Below are 19,432 nucleotides of genomic sequence, written 5' to 3'. Positions count from 1 at the left end.
TGCCACGATGGAGTCAATCTTGAATAGTTTTTTAGTTAGTAATCATTCCTTAGACAAACCCTTGATAAATCCCGTCAGATGATTTCGAGACGAGAATGTCACTGAATCACCAGCTTCGAGTCAGTGAAGTCATGGCTCCGTCCCAGCACCGACGAGAAGGTTACCGCATGGGGCACTCACTAACACTGGAGGTGCCTTAGCTAGACCCCCTGTTACAGGGCCGATTTACCTCGGCATGCCCCCTGATTGGCCCTTAAGCAAGACAGAGACAGGGGACAGCAAGCTGCGGCTCGACGTTGTGGCGCCCGGGGCCTCGGCATTGTGCTGCTTCGAGACGCTGTTTCCCCGCATCGAAGCTGTCCCTTAGCACTGCTCCCACTGCTTTGGCGGCTGCGGGAGGGCGGAATTGGGGCCGTTTGGGGGGAGCAAAGGGGGGGAAAACCTGGAGAAGCTCATCCCGGGGGCTCGGCCGGGGTCCTGAGGGGGCGGCGAAAGCTTCCCTTCTGCTGCAACTTCATTCATTGAAGCACATGTCACTTGACATATCACTTTACATAGGCTCGGCTTGAATATATCCCCAACATCAACCCACCAAACACAGTTGTCTCTCTTCCTTGATTGTTGTTACCTCCACTCACGTCAAGTCGAACTCGAATTGAACACCAAACAAACAACACCAACACATCAACACACCAACCGCAGACATGGCCCCCCGACAGAAACGCGAAAAGGCGCCGTGCTACGTCCTCGGCGTCGGCATGACAAAGTTCATCAAGCCCCGCGGCAAGGTCGACTACACGGAGCTGGGCTTCGAGGCCGGCGTCAAGGCCATGCTCGACGCCCAGATCAACTACGACGACGTCGACCAGGGCGTCGCCTGCTACTGCTACGGCGACAGCACCTGCGGCCAGCGCGTCTTCTACCAGTTCGGCATGACCTCCATCCCCATCTACAACGTCAACAACAACTGCTCCACCGGCAGCACTGGCCTCGCCATGGCCCGCACCTTTGTCTCCTCCGGCGCCGCCGACTGCGTCCTCGTCGTCGGCTTCGAGAAGATGATGCCCGGCAGCCTGCAGAGCTTCTTCAACGACCGCGAGAACCCCACCGGCACCTCCATCAAGATGATGGCCGAGACCCGCGGCATCACGAACTCCCCCGGCGCCGCCCAGATGTTCGGCAACGCCGGCCGCGAGTACATGGAGAAGCACGGCGCCAAGCCCGAGGACTTTGCCGAGATCGCCCGCATCAACCACGAGCACTCCACCCGCAACCCCTACTCCCAGTTCCAGGACGTCTACACCCAGGAGCAGATCCTCAAGGCCCCCGAGATCTTTGCGCCTCTCACCAAGCTGCAGTGCTGCCCGACCTCCGACGGCGGCGCCGCGGCCGTCCTCGTCTCCCAGGCGTTTCTTGATGAGCGCCCGCACCTCAAGGACCAGGCCGTCCTCGTTGCGGGCCAGTGCCTCGCCACCGACGCCCCCTCGCTCTTCTCCCGCTCCGCCATCGACCTCATGGGTTTTGAGATGACGCAGCACGCCGTCAAGGCCGCCCTGTCCGAGGCCGGCGTCACGCAGAACGACATCCAGGTCGTCGAGCTGCACGACTGCTTCTCCGCCAACGAGATGATCGTCCTCGACTCGCTTGGCCTCGCGCAGCCCGGCAAGGCGCACGAGCTCGTCCGCCGCGGGGATATTACTTATGGCGGCAAGTACGTCGTCAACCCGTCCGGCGGACTCATCTCCAAGGGCCACCCGCTCGGCGCGACGGGCATCGCGCAGTGCGCCGAGCTGGTGTGGCACCTGCGCGGTTGGGCGAACAACCGCGCCGTGCCGCGGACCAAGGCCGCGCTGCAGCACAATCTTGGCCTGGGCGGCGCCGTCGTCGTGACGGTCTACAAGCGCGCCGACGGCAAGGAGGCGCCCAAGGTCGACTCGGCCACCGTGGGGAAGGTGAACAAGCTCGGGTACAACCCGGCCGTGGAGGCCAAGGGGTTCACGGCGCAGCAGGCGGCGAGCGTGAGGAGCAGGACCAAGAAGAGCGAGTGGGCGCTGCAGGACACCGAGGAGAAGGTCGAGGCTAGGTTTTAGGGTAATAGGTAGCTGTGGTGTATAAGAACAAATTGTACAAATTCGATTTCTCTTGGTTTTTCAATGATCGATGGCACATGTATTCAACTGCTGCCCTTATTGACTTCGTAGGTAAGCAGATACACTGTATACTCACCCTTACCACCCCATTTGGAGTCATCTTGAACGACGCGCTCGACCTCTTTGAAGCCCAGTCTTAGGTACAGATTCAAACCTGCCTGGAAGGCAAGGATGAAGACATCAATCCCCATTTTCTCAGCCTGCCTGATACCGCTTTCGACTAACGCTGTAGCAATACCCTTGCCCTTATTTTCCGGGTGCACAGCGAGATAGTCCAGACCTGGAAATGAATTAAAATAGACTCTCCAGCCAAACCAAAGACGAGACTCACTTAGATAAGGCTTCTCCGCCAGTATGCGCTCCTTCACCTTGACGCTCTCATCGTCGATGCCTTCCATGTCAATCGGCTCCCACCACGCCCCGTCCGCCCTCTCCTTCAGCGCCTTCCTCTCCTCCGCGCTAACGTCCGGGATCTGCGCCGCGGCCCACTCGGGCCGGCCGCTGCCGTCCGGGCCCGAGGTCGATGTCTTGGCGGCGGGGAGCTCCCAGCGGGCGTAGCCGAGCAGCGCGCCGGTGGCGGGGTCGACGGCGACCTCGTGGCGCAGGGCGTCGCGGTCGCGGAGGAGGTTGTTCGGCAGCCGCTTAGCCGCCTGCTCGATCAGGAAGTCGAGGGTAATGTGTTTGGGCCACAGCAGGATCCAGTTCGGGTCCGTCCAGAAGGCTGACATGTTATTGCGGGCGAGGGAGGGCCCGTCTGCGAGGGTGCAGGGGCGGATTTGGAACGACGGCATTTTGTTTCGGTCTTTTCTTCTGTTTCTTTTTTTGTAAAAGTCGGAGGATGCCCCGTTGAATGAAGATCGTTGTCTTGGCGCAAGGCGAGTGTGGGTGGGTGGGACGGATGGACGTTGGTCGCGTGGGACTACGCGGGGGGTGGTGAGGTGAGACTATCAAGACCAAGATAGTTGGATGGGGGTGCTTTGCTTACAAGAGATATGGGACGATCGAACGGACGACGGGATGATTATCAAATAGGGCCGATAGCAAGAAACGAAACAAAAACGTTTGCTGCTTCTTCTTGTTTCCTCGGATGGGTTACTGGATGAGAAGTTGATTCTAATTTCGAAGTGAGGCGCTTCCGACGGAATCAATCCGATACCCCCGGATTTCTCGGTGATGCGGTCTACTGCGTAATGTGTGTTGGTGAGAGGATTCCATGGATTCCACGGCTGCGCGTGGGAAGTCTAAGTCCAACCCCCCCCCCAAACGGGCCACGTAAACCACCGGGACGGTACCGAACGGGCGTGGGGCGCCACGTCCCGAAGACTTTCGGCACGAAGACTCCACATTTGGAAGTCCGTTCCCGAAGACCTCCCCTTGTATTCAGCGGAAACCGGCCCGTGAGGCTGTGGAGATGAGCTTCTTTACATCGGAGAATTGCTTTTGGCTTTTGATATGAAGTTTGAATAGCACTATGCAGGCAAATCTTATCCTACAGTTCCTAGGTATCTAATGGCGAGTTGCGTCTAATGGTAACTTAATGTCTTTGACTTTGCTGTAGAACCAGAAACGCATTCTTCAGCTAGACTCGAAACTCATTCGTCAGTACAACGTAGCTACTACTATTTGAGTACTTCCATGGAAAGTATACAGCATAGGTACTAAGCTTCCCATCTTCAAGGACCTGTGTTGCTAAACTCAGAGACGCTTATGGAAGTTAGCTTTCACTATCCATATAATTACCTCGACGCCCCTAACAAGGGCTAGCCATCATTTCGAGGCCCAGTAAGATTTCCCTTTTCACGAACATTCGTTAATTGCAAAGTCACGGTCGTTGCAAGTGTCGAAGATCCCAGAGACTCAAATCGTCAGCTAGTCACACACCACCCAAATGGCCGTATCCGGCAGCACGTGGCGAGATTATTTGGTATGAGCGTATCCCTGCCTGATGATTTTCAAGGTTTCCGGACACCAAATCCGATTGCTCACTATCAGCGATGGCTTTTCAAACGAATGGGAGGTGGTAAGAACGTCAACCTGCCTTAGCCTTCGGGGATATTCAACACCATCCACGTGGGGCATTGCGTGATCCCGAACCCTGACCGTTTCTTCCCTCAGAGACAATCGCCCCCAAATCCTTCTCCCGCAGAACAATGCAGTTGGCCAATTGATCTTATCACATCTATCGGCAGGTAGAAGTGGATCTAAGCATTGAGGCTAACATTTCGCGTGCATGTTCACGTCCACCTCCGATCCCACGCTTCATCAGGGGGATGCGAAATTCGAGGCCTCTGATGCGGTTATTGTATACCCGCCGTGTCCACTCCGAACAATTGCGTGCTCTACTCTCGTTATCTCTGCTGCGCTGCTCAACATCGATGCAAAACTTTGTAAAATCGCATTCCCGATGGGTCATGGCGTGCTCGTCCGGTGCCATTGCTGCTCGAGGTTTAAACTGTACTACTTCCTGCGTATTGAATCGATTAACGTAGCCTGTGACTGTCCTTGTTTCTTGTACGTGAGATAATCAACGAGAGCACTTCAAGATGGCGCTCGCTAAGCTTGCCCAGTTCTACCGGTCATGCCTGTTCCAAATCATCATCGTCGGACTCGTGGCATTCTGCGAGCCAGGCATCTGGACGGCGCTGAATAACCTGGGGGCCGGAGGAAACGCAAAGGTCAGCTCCTGATGTTCATTTCCAGCCTCAAGAGTTCGTACTCACTAACTTATCGAACAGCCGTTCCTGAATAATGCCGCGAATGCCCTCACATACGGACTCATGTCCGTGGGCTGCTTCATAGCCGGCGGTGTCACGAACAAGCTCACAGCCAAGTGGACCTTGTTCATCGGCGCAGCCTTCTACACGCCCTACGCAGCCGGCCTCTACTGCAACAACCGCTACGGAAACGAGTGGTTTCTGTTGCTCGGCGCGGCCTTGTGCGGCATAGGGGCTAGTTTACTATGGGCGTCGGAGGCGAGCATTGCCGTCGGATATCCCGAGGCGGAGAAGCGAGGCCGGTGAGTCTTGCGCTCTTACACTGAAAAACAAATTGCAGCTCTTTCTGACTTGTTTCGATCTAGATATGTTGGTATCTGGATGGGTATCCGCCAGATGGGCCCCCTCGTCGGCGGTGCAATCTCTCTGGCGCTGAACATCAAGACATCTGAGAAGGGCAAGGTGACATACACGACCTACCTGGGCCTCGTTGCCATCTCATCCCTGGGTGCCCCGTTCGCGCTGCTGCTCTCCCAGCCGCAAAAGGTCGTCAGAACAGACGGCACGAAGATTCCATACATGAAGCAGACCAACTTCGCCACCGAAGCCCGCGCGATCTGGAAGCAGCTGAGAAACAAGTACATGCTGCTGCTCATCCCCGTCTTCCTGGCAGGGCAGTTCGGCACCACATACCAAGGCAACTACCTCACAAGTGCGTCTCATCTCTCTTCCGAACCCATCTCCTCAACACCACTGACAAAATCCACACAGCCTACTTCACCGTCCGCTCCCGCGCCCTCGCCTCCTTCCTCACAGCCGTCGTCGGCGCCGCCGCCAACCTCATCACCGGCGCCATCCTCGACGTCAAAAGCCTCGAGCGCTCCGCAAAGTCCAAGGCCGTCTACCTCGTCATCCTCGTCTTCGTCACCGCCGCCTGGATCTGGAACGCCGTCATCGAGACGCGCCTCTCCTCGATGGCGGACCCGCCGTCCTTCGACCTCGGGGACGGTGCCTTCTTCAACTCCGCCTTCACGGTGTACATGTTCTTCAAGTTCTTCTACGAGATGCTGCAGACGTACATCTACTGGCTCATGGCCGAGATCAAGGGCGCGCAGGGCGACGGCGACATCGCGCGCACGACGGGCATCCTGCGCTCGTGGGAGAGCATCGGGAGCACAATTGCCTATGCGGTGGGCGCGACGCACTGGCCGAACAAGAACCAGATGATTCTGGGGTTTACGCTGTGGGGCGTCACGATCCCGTTCACGCTGCTTGCGGTGTTTGGGAACTGGAACACGAGCGGGGAGGAGGTGCAGGAGGTGATTGAGAACTCGGATGGGACGGAGAGTGAGATTGGGGTGGAGAGGGTTACGGTGCAGGGTAAGAGGGAAGAGGTGTGAGGAGGCCTTTCTTCTCCCCTTGTCTGACGACTGGTCACAATAGCCTGACATATTATGAGCGGGAGTGTAGGTTTGAACAACGATACCACATTCAGGGGACAGGTGGACAACTGCAACTTCACTCGGATCTGAAACATAAACATCTAGGTTTATTTTCTGGTTGTAGACTCGTTGAAGTGATTGCTTGTTTGGGGTTTGATTATCATCTTTTCATGATCCACCTCGGTGAGAGTTTATAGACTGGCAGGACAAAAGTGACTGTTGTGTGCGACAAAATCAGGCGTCAGCCAAAATTTATGCGTCTTCGGTCTTTGCCCCCTGTCTTCTCTTCTGCGATTGAGACTCTGAACGAATCGGAGGGTGGAAATTAGCGCCGCCTGAACCAACATGGCTCACGCAGTCGCATGCCATTTTAAAGTACGCTGCCTAACGGGCAACCAATCTCACCCGCGACATCATGCTTTGCGTACCATGAATCTCGTTCTCCCTCTTCAGAGGTTTCTCTAAAGTGTCACCAAAATTTGCTGTCGCCATGTCAAAACCGCTCTATCGTTCTCTTCCATCGGCGGATTGTATCAGACTGCTTCAGATCAAACCAAGCGATTCTTCGTCGCAGATTGTCGAAGGCGAGCTTCGAGTCGTCGACCTCAATGATACACCCGGTTACCGATGCCTTTCATACACGTGGGACGGTCCCCGGCATGAAGATATCGGGCCCCAATGGACAATCGAATCCGAATGGTTGGTGTTGAATGGGGTGCGCAAAGCTGTCAGGCTTAATCTCTCGAACGCACTTCGATCTCTGAGGGAAGTCGGAGTGACTGACCCTGTCTGGATTGATTCAATCTGTATCAACCAAAAAGACACTGCTGAGAGAAATTCTCAGGTCGCCCAGATGGGTCGAATCTTTCAGAATGCTGTGGATGTCATTGTATGGTTGGGAGAGCCGCAACTCAATGCAAACAAGGTAATGGAGAAGCTGGGTGGGCTGCGAATGGCTCCCGCGGAAGTCAGATTGAGGACTCCGCTGAATGCAGAGCAGATCAGGGCTCGAATGATAACCAGAGTATTGGAACGTCATTCTACTAGCGAAGAAGCCATTCACGTTGTGGACTTCTTGGTCGGCATTCGCTGGTTTAGCAGAGTCTGGACGCTCCAAGAGATGTTGCTGGCCGCCGATCTCAACTTCCTATGGGGAGGCATCTGGATTGATTTCGACTGTATGTTTGGTGGGAGCTTCCTCATACGCGGGCTGATTGGCTTATATGGCTCGTCCAAGCCTGACTTATATGCTACAGCGGGCGCAGAATGGGTCGAAACATTCTCACTTGATATGAGGGATAAGCATATTCGACGTTCAACGGGGGCACCCTACAACTACCTCAGCATGATGATGAAAAAGTCACGCAGCCGAATTGCCACTGATCCGAAGGACAAGGTCTATGGCTTTTTTGGTCTTAGTAGTAAGTGCTGTCTATATCTGGCTAAGAGGCGACTAGCCCATCCAAATATGTTAACGAACTCATAGGAATGACCAATTCAGATAATACTCCTCTTCCAGTAGGCTACTCCCTTGAAACCTCAACCATATTTATCATGGCTGCTGTCGCTTCTTTTTTTGCGTACGAGGAGGATCTCGAACCGCTAGGTTGGGTAGGTGACCAAGCACTGAGCCAAATTGAAGGCTTGCCGACTTGGGTTCCTGATTACACCCAAGAGGTGCCGTGGATCCCCATATTTAGAAGGACGGGCCACTTCAAGGCATCGGGAGACCTCAACCGAAAGTTCTGGCACGTAATATCAAAACATCATCCCGGAATCATCATATTCAATGGGATGACGTTCGACACCGTCAACGTATGCTGTCCCGCTTTCTGGACATCGCCTGAAGATTGCCACCTGGGGGAGATACTGCAGATATTACTCGGCAAGGATGCCGGCCATTCGACATATCAGATGGCACTCTCGCAAGTGCTGATGAACGTCTTGATAAGTGGCGAGGAAAACATTCCAGAGGAATGCCTAGATCAAGAGGCGTTGATATCTGAATTCCAGGAGTGGCTATTCCAGCAAACGTGCGTCACTCTGGCCAAGGAAGGATTGGGCGAAGCGGATGTTTTGCCTTCAAACCTTTCAAAGAGTTTGGAAAAGCTCAAGAAGGGCCTCATGCTCAAAGATGGGTTCTCGGAGTTCGCGAGGGCTATCTCTTCAGGCAGCCGGAGACAACATACGTGGGCGGATGTCCAACGGGGTTTCCGGGGAGAGTGCATCATGCATATAGCTGATGCGTACCTCAAAAATGGCATGGACAGCTTCAGGCAAAGTTTTCATATGTTATGGGAACGTACGTGTCAGGAGAGGTGTGTATTCATGACAGACAGAGGCTATGTCGGACTAGGACCGAGAACAGCCAGGGCAGGAGACAGAGTGTGTATTCTTGAAGGGGGCAGAGTACCGTACCTTTTTCGTCAGGTGCCAGGGAAGGATGAAAACACTGTGACATTTGTCGGCGACGCTTATGTACATGGCATAATGTATGGAGAGGCCCTAGAAGGGCAGAAAGTGGAGTTCGAGAAACTATTAGTGCTTTGAGTTGGTTTTTATCTTCGTCTTATTCAAAAAGACAATCTCATTTTGCCCCCAAGTCATCCGCATCATACAAAAATGCGGGAAGAATGTAATGGCTTGCTTAGGTCTTCATGAGTTGGCGCTTACATGGAAGACTTATTCCCATCATTCAGCTTGGCACAGTGACAGAGACGATCAAGATTAAGACGATAGCAGACGCCACCAGGAATATTGTTGCCGCGTTACGGAATGAATGGTCTTTCCTTGATCCTACATTTGAAAAAATAGTCTTGAATAACTAAGCTTTTCCCAGAGAAGAGGCGATCATGAACGACCCACGGACTTGCAGACGTGGCCCCGAGTGGGGCCGGGCCGGAGCCGGCGTCAGTGCTGTCGAGTCGTTATCGCCGTCAACTTCGACTCATCTTGGTGCGGAGGTCTCTCAGCCGCATCGATTGTACAGGGACCCTGGCTGATAAGGCTGCAGGTAGAGTCTGGGGTAAAACTCAAAATCTTTTGACAATCCCGCTGAAGATCGTGTGATCCAACCGGGAGCGCTGGATTATTGATTACAGATAGGTTAATGATCTCCCGCGATTCCCGCGGGGAATCAGGACCTTGAGATGCGGCTGGTTATTGGCTGAGCGGAATCGGAATTCTGATGCATATGCGGAAATCAGGCAGTCTTAATGATAGGAAAGCGAGCCGGAATCAAAACCTTTGCTAGGACTTCAGTAGAAAGAATGAGGACTGGCCTATGGGAAGGTCTCCATTGAAGAAAGATGGCAATCGCGCACCATATCAAGGTCAGCTGGGCGATATCTCGTTCTCGCTGACGGCTACCCTTATTCTTCTGGAAAGGCCAAGATAAGCTATGATGGAATCCGAGTGTGACCATCAGCTTGACGCATCCCAAGCTGCAGCTCTTCGCCCAATAGACTAACAGAACATGAGATACAACTGCAGATCATCAATGTAACTGCAATGGCGGTCTACCCCTCGTCTCATGCAACGAGCTCCGCGTGGCTGGCTGAGACGTCGGGTATCAGACGAAATATAAATAACAGGATGGTCGACTACTAGAGGAGCTGTCATCCGGTGGGAGATCTCAAGTAAAACCTCCAGGTCTTGCGCCTGCAGTTGTGTTCATATCACACTCGGCAATTCTGAAAACTCATTCCTCACCATGTTTTCTCGTGCTGCCCACAAACCAGGCGCCAAGTTCATCTACGGCATCTTCGGCGTCCAGTACTCAGGCGATGAGCCCGCCGGCCGCCAGCTGGACCTCATCCAGTCCTTCGACGCCCTGATCGACGGCAAAGCACACCTCGACCGCATCGTCTACCCCACCAAGAACAAGCCGTTCGGCACCCAGATCTGGTTATCATACTGGCATCCCGAGACGTACTCCGAGTGGTGGTCCAGCCGCCCCGTGCAAGACTTTTGGAACAACCTCCCCGACGACGCGGGCGTGTGGCGCGAGACACTGACCGTGGACGTCGGCCGCACCCAAAACGCCTGCACCGCCGACCTGAAGAACGGCGTCAACGGCCTCGGGGAGAAGGAGATGTTCTCCGAAAAGATCGGCTACTGGGGCTGTCTCCGCGACCGCCTCGCCCAGGCCACCGCGGATGAGAAGTTCTCCTCGCCCCTGGCCGAGATGCCCGAGCGAACGCCAGAGTCAGAAGAAATCCGCCGGGGCCGCACGAGCATCACCAAGGTGCCGGACAACATCTGCTTCCTCGTCGAGGGGCAGGACCACTCCGCGATGACGCCCACGGAGAGGACGTACTGGTTCGAGGAGTTCGATGAGCTGGTGACGGGATGGATGCACCACCTCGGCGACAACGCGGCCGCGAACGGGCTGCTCGACGTCAGGATGGGCTACGTCCCGGAGCACGGCCGGTTCCGCGACCACGAAGGACCCGTCAATCTGAACCACAACCGCAAGATTGAGCTGTTCTATTGGATGGACATGAGCAAGTTTGAGCGGGCTGGGCGTGTGCACAGGGGCCATGTCAAGCTGAGGAAGAAGTGGATGGAGGCGTACTGCCCGGTTGGGCCGATGGGGAACGGGGTTGGGAAGATCACTTTGTGGGAGGAGACGTCAATCTTGAAGGGTGGAGATGTTCAAGCAGAGTACATTGGTTGCCGCGAAGGCACTGGTTTCATGGCATACGATGGCAGCGCGGCTGTTCAGAGCACCACGGTGGCTCGCTAATGTTTGAGATAATGCACGTATTAACCCCTTTAACATGCCAATGCCCAAGCGTGTTTCCCTTCGTCAATAACAGGTGTCCTAGTAAGTCGATACGGCCCTGGCTCTAAGCCTGGCGCCGTACTTCCATAGAAACACAGGCAAGGTGACGGACAGCATCGTGCCCACCAGTGCCATCAGGCTGTTTGCCCAGCCATACCCTAACGCGCGATACATACTGGGCGCAAAGAGCGGGAACAAGAACGCAGTCAAGCTCTCGACGAACTGAGTCGCCGCCATAGCGCTGGTGGTGTGTTCGCCATACGTATCGATGACATACGCCGTCACTTATACGAGAATTAGCCTCCGTCTTGGGAAAAAGGTGGCATCAGAGACTTACAAGGCATGTCGCCCAGCTGCAACCCAAACATCATGATGACCACTCCGACATCGACGACCATCCAGTGCAGCCCATACTGAGCCGTCCACCCGTACATCAATGCCCCGACCCAGCACGGCACGATGCCAAAGTACATCAGCGTGACGCGGTACTCCGGGCGCGGCTGCTCGCGTCGTCGGTAGAGGTAATCCATCATCGGTGCGCCAACCTGCGCGCCGATTAGCTCTCCCAACGAGCAGGCAATGTAATGCAGCCCGCTGATCTCCACAGACTGACCGTACCGCTCCTTCCACAAGTTGGAGAACGTGGACAGCACCACGTACAGAATACCGTAGTTGAAGCCCGACAGCACGGCGGAGACCTGAATGATGGGGTGGAATAGCAGAAGACGGAGGGGCCGCGACAGGGCACGCGCGAGGACGCTCGAGGCGGACCTGCCCGCGTCGACTCGCTCGCTGGCTGTGTGGTACCGCGGCTCACCAGTCTCTTTGCGAAGGCGCGCAGCTCGCCGGCGGAGGATCAGCGGTGCGTAGGACTCGGGGAAGCTGAAGAAGGAGACGAAGATCATGGCGGCTTGGAAGATGGACGTCGACCAGAACATCCACCGCCAGGTCGTCCGCGCTGCTATGAAGCCCCCAATAATAGGTCCTGGCTCAAGTCAGCTTGCCCCCTTCTCCTCACATCAAAGACGGAGCAGACTTACCAACAGCAGCACCGAGGAGCGGAATCAGCATGTACATGCCCAAACTCCGTCCCCTCTGCTCCGGCCGCCAAATATCCCCCAGCACGCCCCCTCCAAGCGCATAGATCGCACTCGCGCCAAAGCCCGCCAGGAACCGCGCAGCAATCAGCGTGCCCTTCGTGTTGGCGAACCCGCACAGCACGTTCCATATGAGGAACCAGACGCTCGACGCGTGCAGCACGACCTGCCGTCCGTAGATCTCGGACATGGGTCCGATGATGAGTGGGCCAAAGGCAGTGGCGAGGAGATAGATGGACAGCGCCATGGCGGACTCGGTCGAGGACATGTCGAGCTCGACGGCGATGTTGGTCAGCGCGGGCGCCATGATGGTCGAGACCATGATGCGGTTGAAGCCCGTGGCCGAGAGGACGTCGGTGACCATCCATTTGCGGCCGGCGGGCCAGTCGAGCGGGTTCTCGGGGTCGTGGGGCTCGGCGAAGGTTACCAAGAAGGGGTCCGAGTCTTTCGGATGGGTGGGGCCGGTGCTCGGCGCCGGGCCCGGCAGGGCGGCGAGTTCGAGGTCTGTTGGGCCGGGAGCCAGCAGGATGTCATCTTTTCCACGAGATATCTCTGGATCCATGATAGCGATGTCTGATGTTTTGATTGCTTTCTTCTGAATTTGAGAGTTGAGGAATCAAGCCCGGCACTGATAATCGGTTGGGTAAACGAGTCCACTAAGAAGCGGATGTTGAGGTTGCGGTGCCTCTGCTGGACCCAAACCACCCGTGTCAATGATAAGAAGAAAGAATATTGACAACTACATGTCTTGAGATGGGTATTGCTGTCTTTTTGGACATCTTCGCTCGGGTAATAGCGAAGGATCTTCGGAAATAAAGGTGATATCGGGAAGCACCTTTATGCCGTTCCTTCGGACCCGAGCGCCCTCCGCGCGGCGGTCACCGGTGACGTTTCCGATATGACTGCAGCTTCGTTTATCAATCTAGACTTGCATTAGACTGCCTGTTCTGAATGCTTCTTTGATTGGTGCTGTTGTGACGTCTGCCTGGCCAAAATATGGGAGGCAACCAATAAGCATTCACCTCAAAAACAGAATAGTCTGCCCGAACAATACCTCCCGAGAAAGTCTGCCCGAACTACCATTCCGAAGTGCACTTCCCGATCTGCATCGCGTAAGATCTGTGTCATACTGAACATCGTCGTACTCGCCAATTCTATACTAAGCCTCGTCACAACCGCAACAGTCGGTCACCCTCAACACTTTGGTCACGTAGGCACGTTTATAGGTTATTGGCCCCGGACGGACGTTGTCAACATTATCGTAAGCAAGCAAGCCGCGGCGCGCCTGCTGTATCCTAATTAAACTAATGCAGGGTAATAATAGCCCGTTTCCAATGTGCTACTCCAGCTCGATAGACTGCACCATTCGCGGCGGTAGTCAATTCCTAGTACCCACGCGTCTTCTGCGCGTGGTTGAAGTAATATCCGCTTCTCCAGCCAGCTCGTCCGCATCATTGTCCTCGGCCATCGGCGTGTCTTCACCGGTGGCGACGCTAGCCGGTCTGGTGTTGCCAGAAGTCGACGGATCTTGTCCTGAGCGACCCTTCTCTGCGTTACGGAGCTCTCCTATGATCTTCTCGACTTCTCCAGCCATCGACCTTGTCGACCGAACCACGGCATCTTCATCAACCTCATATCCAAGAGCGTCTGCTCCTTCTGAGGTTTCCATCCTCACGAAGGACGGTCCCGGCCCACGGCTGGGGTTCAGATTGTACATGACGGCGTTTGAGAACATATGGAAAAGTTCCCGCTCAAGTTGTGCGCTGTTGATGATGCTCTTGGGGGGGACCAAGTCATCGCCAATAGGCAGGATAACCGTGCCCGTGCCCGGGTCTCCGTCTGGAAGACCCTTGGCGGCTTCCGTAGCTGTTCGGTTACCGTGGGTAATCGCTGCCCGAATGGATTTTATGTCTTGAGGCTGCAAGATTAAACCCTTGTAACCAGGGGCATCGCGTTCACGGATTGGGTTCGCGAACTGATTGGCAAACCTGTGTGCTGAAATTTGATCGAGAGCGGCGGCACTAACACGACCAAACTGACGCGTCCAACTTACGGTGGTTGGCGGCGCTGCTGGTAGGTCTGTTGGCGTGTCCTGTCGCTTGCGCTTATGGGCCAATCGGGACGCCACGCCGCTGGGTGTAATCAAATTTCTGCGACTGGGTACACTTTCGTCTGCAGTCGTATCTCCGGTCTCGTCGTGCGGCTTGGGCGTAGCCCTGGGCGTCACCCTGGGAGTGGCATTTTCGTCCTTAACTCTCGGTGCCAAATCAACGTGGTCCATGGAAAGCTCGTCCGTCTGAGAAGCGACTGACTGGCTTCTACGCGGCACGCCAACGACTGAGGATGGTGTGCTGCCAGCCCGAATTTTATTTGCACTGCGGGGAGGCCGGCCGCGACCTCTAGGCGTCTTCGTCTCGGGCTTTGTGACCGGCTTCGGGCTAGCCTTCTTCGATGATTGAGAGGGTGTCGATGTTGGCAGTGGCGCCGGCTGCTGAGGTGGGCTCAACGGCTCATAAGCGGGGCTTTGAATTTCCCTTCCAGACGGTCGAGGAGTGGAAGGTGTAGCTTTGTTCGTCCACTTGGTTCCGGAGCCCGTGATCAAAAAGTTGGGAGGCGCAGTGACAGGAGTTTGCGGCGGCGGAATGGGCGTGTTTGCGGATCTTTGCGGTGTTGGCGTTGCAAGCTGCGGAGCCAGATGAGCTGGAATGGCAGTATGTGGCTGCTGTTTAATGAAGGGAGAAGTGACACGCTTTTGATTCTCGGCAGCTTTGGGAGGCTGAACGGGAGCAGGCGTGGGACTAAACTGCTGCTGCGCATAGGGTGGTGGTTGCGACTGAGGCCATCTCGTTGCAGCACCTGCAGTTGGTGCTGGAGGACCGGATGGCGGCGTAGGTGATGCAGCCAGGGGCCGCTGGGGAGGTGGTTGGTAGCCCGTTGGCGGTTGCGGTGGGTGTGGAGGCTGAGGAGGTTGAGGAGGATGAGATGAGTGAGCGGCTGGTGGATGACTCTGTTGATGTTGTGCGGGTTGAGGTCGGACCGGAGGGGCAATCGGCGTCGTGGAGATCGGCCGACCCGGGGGTTGGATCGCAGACCCCTCTGGTGGGCCTTTTACGGGCGTCGAATGCATCGGCGCAACCAGCTGCCCCTTTGGCTGCGTCTGCCCATGAGGCTGCGCTTGACCTTGAGGCGGTGGGCGAGCCTGAGGTTGTGGTTGTGGCTGTGGTTGACCCTGAGGGGGTACTAGCATAGCTTGTGATTGCTGAGGATACCTTTGGCCTGGGCTCGGCTGAATAGGTACGTGTGGAGGATGCGAAGGGCCATGATATTGACCTTGAGGTTGAGAATACCATTGTGAAGGATGATGCTGACCGGACGTAGGTTGTCCTGAGGTTACAGGCACTTGTGGAGGCATAGGACGGCCAGGCGTTTGAGCAGTCGGCTGGTAAGGCTTCTCCCACTTGAAAGTACCCGGGGTTGCTGGCTGTGCAGGAGTTGGCGGGCCAGGAGTACGCGTCTTCGAAACACTGTCTGGCCTGGGTGAAATCGCTGGCAGAGGCACTGGCGATGTCGACTGCCCGGGCCTCACTGGTGGTTGACCAGCACCAACAGGGGGCTGCAAGACCTGACCAGAGCCACTGTGAGGCTTTGGAGGTTGATGCGGCTTTGAAGCTGGAGCATTCGCAGGTGCAGGAGATGCCCCAGCAGCCGCTGCTGCTTGTGCAGGAGGCGGAGGCGGCGGCGGCTGTTGGAAGGCACCTGCAGGGGCGGCTACATCTCGCCTGGCAGGTACGGTTTGCGGAACCGGTGGTGGTACTGGCGTCGTAGTCGGGGGTTGCTTGATTTGAGCTTGAGGAGGCAGAGGTACCGGTGTTGGAACTGGCACTGGGGTTTGCGTCGGAGCTGTGGCCTGTGCCGGGGCGGGTCTGATTTGTCTCGGTGCTTCGACATGAGGCGCTGGAGCCGGAGGCTTGACCTGCGGTTGGGCAGCCGCGGCCTGCACAGGATTCGGGAGCGTAGATGGAACCGGGACCGGCGTCGGCGTTGTCTTGGGCCCTGGGGTACCGTTAGGAGCTGGCGGGCGTGGTGGTGCAGCCGCCTTCGCCTTCTCCGCCTTCTCCGCTCTCTCCTCAGCATCCAAAGACGTTATCTCCCCAGCCAACACGATGAGTCGTTCCTCCTGTTCCCTGATGCTCTTCACAGCCGAATCTCTCCATCTGGCGTATAGTCTCTCCACGAGTGCCGGATACTCGGCGACCTGTTGCTTTGCCTCCTTAAGGGTGGGAACGGGTGGGCGATTCAGTTTGCGTCTCTTAGAATTCGGAGAGGTCGTTGTCCCATTGGCGGTCGCCAGTTCCTCGGTCCAGACGTTGAGAAACAGCTGTCGGAGTGCGTCTGGGGTCAGACGGGCTGCATCGTAGGAGGTATCGGTTTTGATCAGCTCATTCTCGACGAGAGCTTTCGCGGCTCGGTCGAAGCCATCGGTGGTGATGCCGGTGCGGGCGAGCTCCTGGAAAAGGAACAAGGTCTCGAGAGGAGTATGGGCAACTGAGTGACTCATCCCCCAAAGTCCTCCTCGCCAGCGATCGAGGGGACCGTCGCGACTCTGGAGAAGATGAATGGGCGCCAGGTTCTGCATGTCAAAGGTCAGAGAGGTGTCATGTTTGATGGAGATCGCAAGGCTGAATGAAGGTCGCGAGGCAGGACGTACTGGCAACCGCTACGAGAGCTCTGGGTGGATCAGGGCATCTATCTGGGCGCGTTTGGGGGGTGTAGGGATGGCAATCGGAGCCACACCTCTATGCGCGCGTCGTGGGCGTGTCGTTGGGTGATGTTTTTTTTGGCTGCTGGGTGAGAATGATCACGTGATACAAGATGTCGGAGATGGAATTTTTTCTGCTGGATGCTGGTCGCAGGCGGGCCACTAGGCGGTCGATGAAATTTTCTTGTTGGTCGGTGGTGTCGGCAAGGTTTGGAGTATGAAGATGGGGAAACAGAACGGAATCTGGAGCATCCGGCGGGCGTGACGAGCCTTTTACGCAGAGCAGCAGCTTCACACGCGGGCAGGAGGAGGCTCAAGGTGACGGCTGGACGGGAAGGTACCTTACCTCAGCTCAGCTGGTCTGTCCTGGAGCTGAAGGTCACGTGTAAGCTTGCCGGGAGCTTTCCCAGTTATGCTCAGCAGAGGTCAGGCTTAGGTAAGGCAAGCAGTATGGCAGACAGCGGCTGTTCCTGCCTTAGGCGTAAACGCCGTCTCGAAATCCGATAAACGATGCACCAATAGGAAGCAGGAGGCATGAGCGACGACACCGACAAGGTGCCTGCGCGGAAAACAGCAAGGACCACCTCACCTCACCCACCAGTCATCACCGCCCACTGTGCCGCGGGTAACCTACCTACGCTGCGAAATTGGAAGCCACGCTGTTTGCGGCCCGCCGGCGCTTCTCTTACCTTACCTAGCCAGAGAACGGAGCGAGGTGAGCAGCAAGCCCAGCGCGCTCAGTGCCTCACCCGACTGCTTAGTGCCTCACCCCTGCCATCAAAGAAGCCTTACCGCACCTTAGTCAGACCGATCAGTAGTTTCTCACGGGTCCCCATGTTTGAAAAGGAGAAGCTGAGGTGGCAGTTGCAGTCTCCAGTCCAGAGTCCACTCGAAAGAACAGCTGGCGAAGCCGGCCAATGGCAATGCCAAGGAATGGGCCGTATCAAACCCTCCTCGTCCCGGTATCCCGGCTTCCCGCTTCACTGGCTGGAGGGTCCCGAACCCTTTCGGCATCGCAGCCTCACCCGGTAAAAATTTGGCTTTGGCCGGACGACAAGAAGCACGTCCCGGGCACCGATTCAATATTGACGGAGCATCAGTACGGACACGTAAGGCATCCCGACGTCGCGTCAAACAAGGCCTCGGCCAAGGTGATACAGCTGGCGAGCCTGCCCAGACCATTCTCGCCGACGCCGGTATCAGGATGCTGCCGTGTACGAGTAAGGAGGCCGTGACGTCGTGGTCCGGAGATGGACATGTGTAAACAACGGAGTGATGGCCACGGAACCGTGCCCGTTCCAAAATGTCCTGCCAGCAAAAGTCAATGGGTGCTCGCTGCATGCTGCTCCGACTGAGGTGCGGCACAGGATGCATGTTCCATAGCCGCATCCGAGAGGCGAGAGAAAAAAAAAACAATCCCTCCTTGTCAAAAGATGGCAAATTTTATATTGGCCGACACAGATTTGCCCCATAGATCTGCCGCATTATTTCCAGACAGTTGTTTTGTGAGTACATATTTGCTACACCAAACGAAGCCAGCATGGCCAGATACCCGTCTTCACTGTCTGAAATTCGACGTTTGCCCAAGAGCAGTATGCTCACCAGGTCGGCCGGCAATCACCCACTGTATCGGTATCCGCAATTGAGCCCGATTCACCAGCATGTGAGTTGGGCTGTCTGTCCACAGTCCACGCAATGGACCGAGATGCGCACTGGGAGACCTGCCATTTTCGCTGAATAGATCCGAGGGGCTTGACTCGGCTGCAGTCCCTGGAAGGGAAAGAATATGGATACGCAGGCAGTGTCTCCGTGTTACATACGCAATACGTACTACGGACACTGAACAGCGACCCCTGAAGCCTGTGTTTTTCTCTCTTTCTTTTTTTAAGCTCGGCTGTCTGGATGCAGGTCAATGGCGGATTGCGAAATAGCGGCGGCGGCTCAAAGGATTGGACGCCGTGCGTTTTTGCGGGCTGACAGGACCCCAGACACTGGAGGCTGCCCCGTCTGCTAGCCAGGCTGCTTGGCATCGGGACATGGGAGCAGAGTTCGGGATGATGGAAGCGACGGGAGTCCATCGAAGAGGGGTTTTTTGATATCTGCTGCTCTGCACGTTGCGTTGTCTGTTTCTGCAGCATATCCGGGGCAAGTTGCGGGTTTTCGTGGCAGTCAATATTTTGGCACGGCTTGAACAAAAACATCACGAAAGTTTTTCTTTGATATATATCCTATATATGTGATGTGCCACAGCAACAATGCCTATGACGATGGAACAGCGACGACGCAACCCAATTGCTGTCCGAACAATGGTCATGGAATGGATTCTCATTACCCAAGGGCTGGCTGTCCAATCCGTGCTGCTGTATTTGTTTGGCACCTTGGGCCTCTCTTGCACCGTCCCGTTAGCCGAAAACAGGCCCTCTGATGCCATCCAGAGACACGGCATCGATTGGAAACACTGTGGCAACTCGCTGGAAGGCGCTT

General features: G+C 55.9%; 6 protein-coding genes across 6 annotated transcripts; 3 read left to right on the top strand and 3 right to left on the bottom strand.

The window, feature by feature from the left end:
• Window positions 1-704: 704 nt before the first annotated feature.
• Window positions 705-2,090, top strand: CGCS363_v003261 (Non-specific lipid-transfer protein; the record flags this gene model as incomplete). Its single annotated transcript, XM_036635110.1, has 1 exon — window positions 705-2,090. One exon carries the CDS (start codon window positions 705-707, stop codon window positions 2,088-2,090), a length of 1,386 nt encoding a protein of 461 aa, XP_036500421.1.
• Window positions 2,091-2,173: 83 nt separating this feature from the next.
• CGCS363_v003260 (uncharacterized protein) lies at window positions 2,174-2,941 on the bottom strand (the record flags this gene model as incomplete). Its single annotated transcript, XM_036635109.1, has 2 exons — window positions 2,174-2,430; window positions 2,482-2,941. The coding sequence occupies 2 exons, from the start codon at window positions 2,939-2,941 to the stop codon at window positions 2,174-2,176; spliced, it is 717 nt and encodes a 238-aa protein (XP_036500422.1).
• A 1,752-nt stretch (window positions 2,942-4,693) lies between these two features.
• Window positions 4,694-6,264, top strand: CGCS363_v003259 (UNC93-like protein 2; the record flags this gene model as incomplete). Its single annotated transcript, XM_036635108.1, has 4 exons — window positions 4,694-4,825; window positions 4,886-5,166; window positions 5,230-5,576; window positions 5,636-6,264. 4 exons carry the CDS (start codon window positions 4,694-4,696, stop codon window positions 6,262-6,264), a joined length of 1,389 nt encoding a protein of 462 aa, XP_036500425.1.
• A 3,754-nt stretch (window positions 6,265-10,018) lies between these two features.
• On the top strand, window positions 10,019-11,053 carry oxd-1 (Phenylacetaldoxime dehydratase; the record flags this gene model as incomplete). The annotated part of the gene is made up of 1 exon (XM_036635107.1): window positions 10,019-11,053. One exon carries the CDS (start codon window positions 10,019-10,021, stop codon window positions 11,051-11,053), a length of 1,035 nt encoding a protein of 344 aa, XP_036499960.1.
• A 78-nt stretch (window positions 11,054-11,131) lies between these two features.
• mfs2 (putative efflux pump mfs2) lies at window positions 11,132-12,751 on the bottom strand (the record flags this gene model as incomplete). Its single annotated transcript, XM_036635106.1, has 3 exons — window positions 11,132-11,376; window positions 11,430-12,077; window positions 12,133-12,751. The coding sequence occupies 3 exons, from the start codon at window positions 12,749-12,751 to the stop codon at window positions 11,132-11,134; spliced, it is 1,512 nt and encodes a 503-aa protein (XP_036500427.1).
• An 816-nt stretch (window positions 12,752-13,567) lies between these two features.
• Window positions 13,568-15,316, bottom strand: bdc1 (Bromodomain-containing protein 1; the record flags this gene model as incomplete). Its single annotated transcript, XM_036635105.1, has 1 exon — window positions 13,568-15,316. One exon carries the CDS (start codon window positions 15,314-15,316, stop codon window positions 13,568-13,570), a length of 1,749 nt encoding a protein of 582 aa, XP_036500426.1.
• Window positions 15,317-19,432: the final 4,116 nt, after the last annotated feature.

The sequence above is a fragment of the Colletotrichum siamense genome (assembly GCF_013390195.1).
Source record: "Colletotrichum siamense strain Cg363 chromosome Unknown KSG_Cg363_contig02, whole genome shotgun sequence".
In the NCBI taxonomy this organism is placed as follows: Eukaryota; Fungi; Ascomycota; class Sordariomycetes; order Glomerellales; family Glomerellaceae; genus Colletotrichum; species Colletotrichum siamense.
Note: the sequence above shows the minus strand (reverse complement) of the source record. Positions and strands in the feature narration are given on the sequence as shown.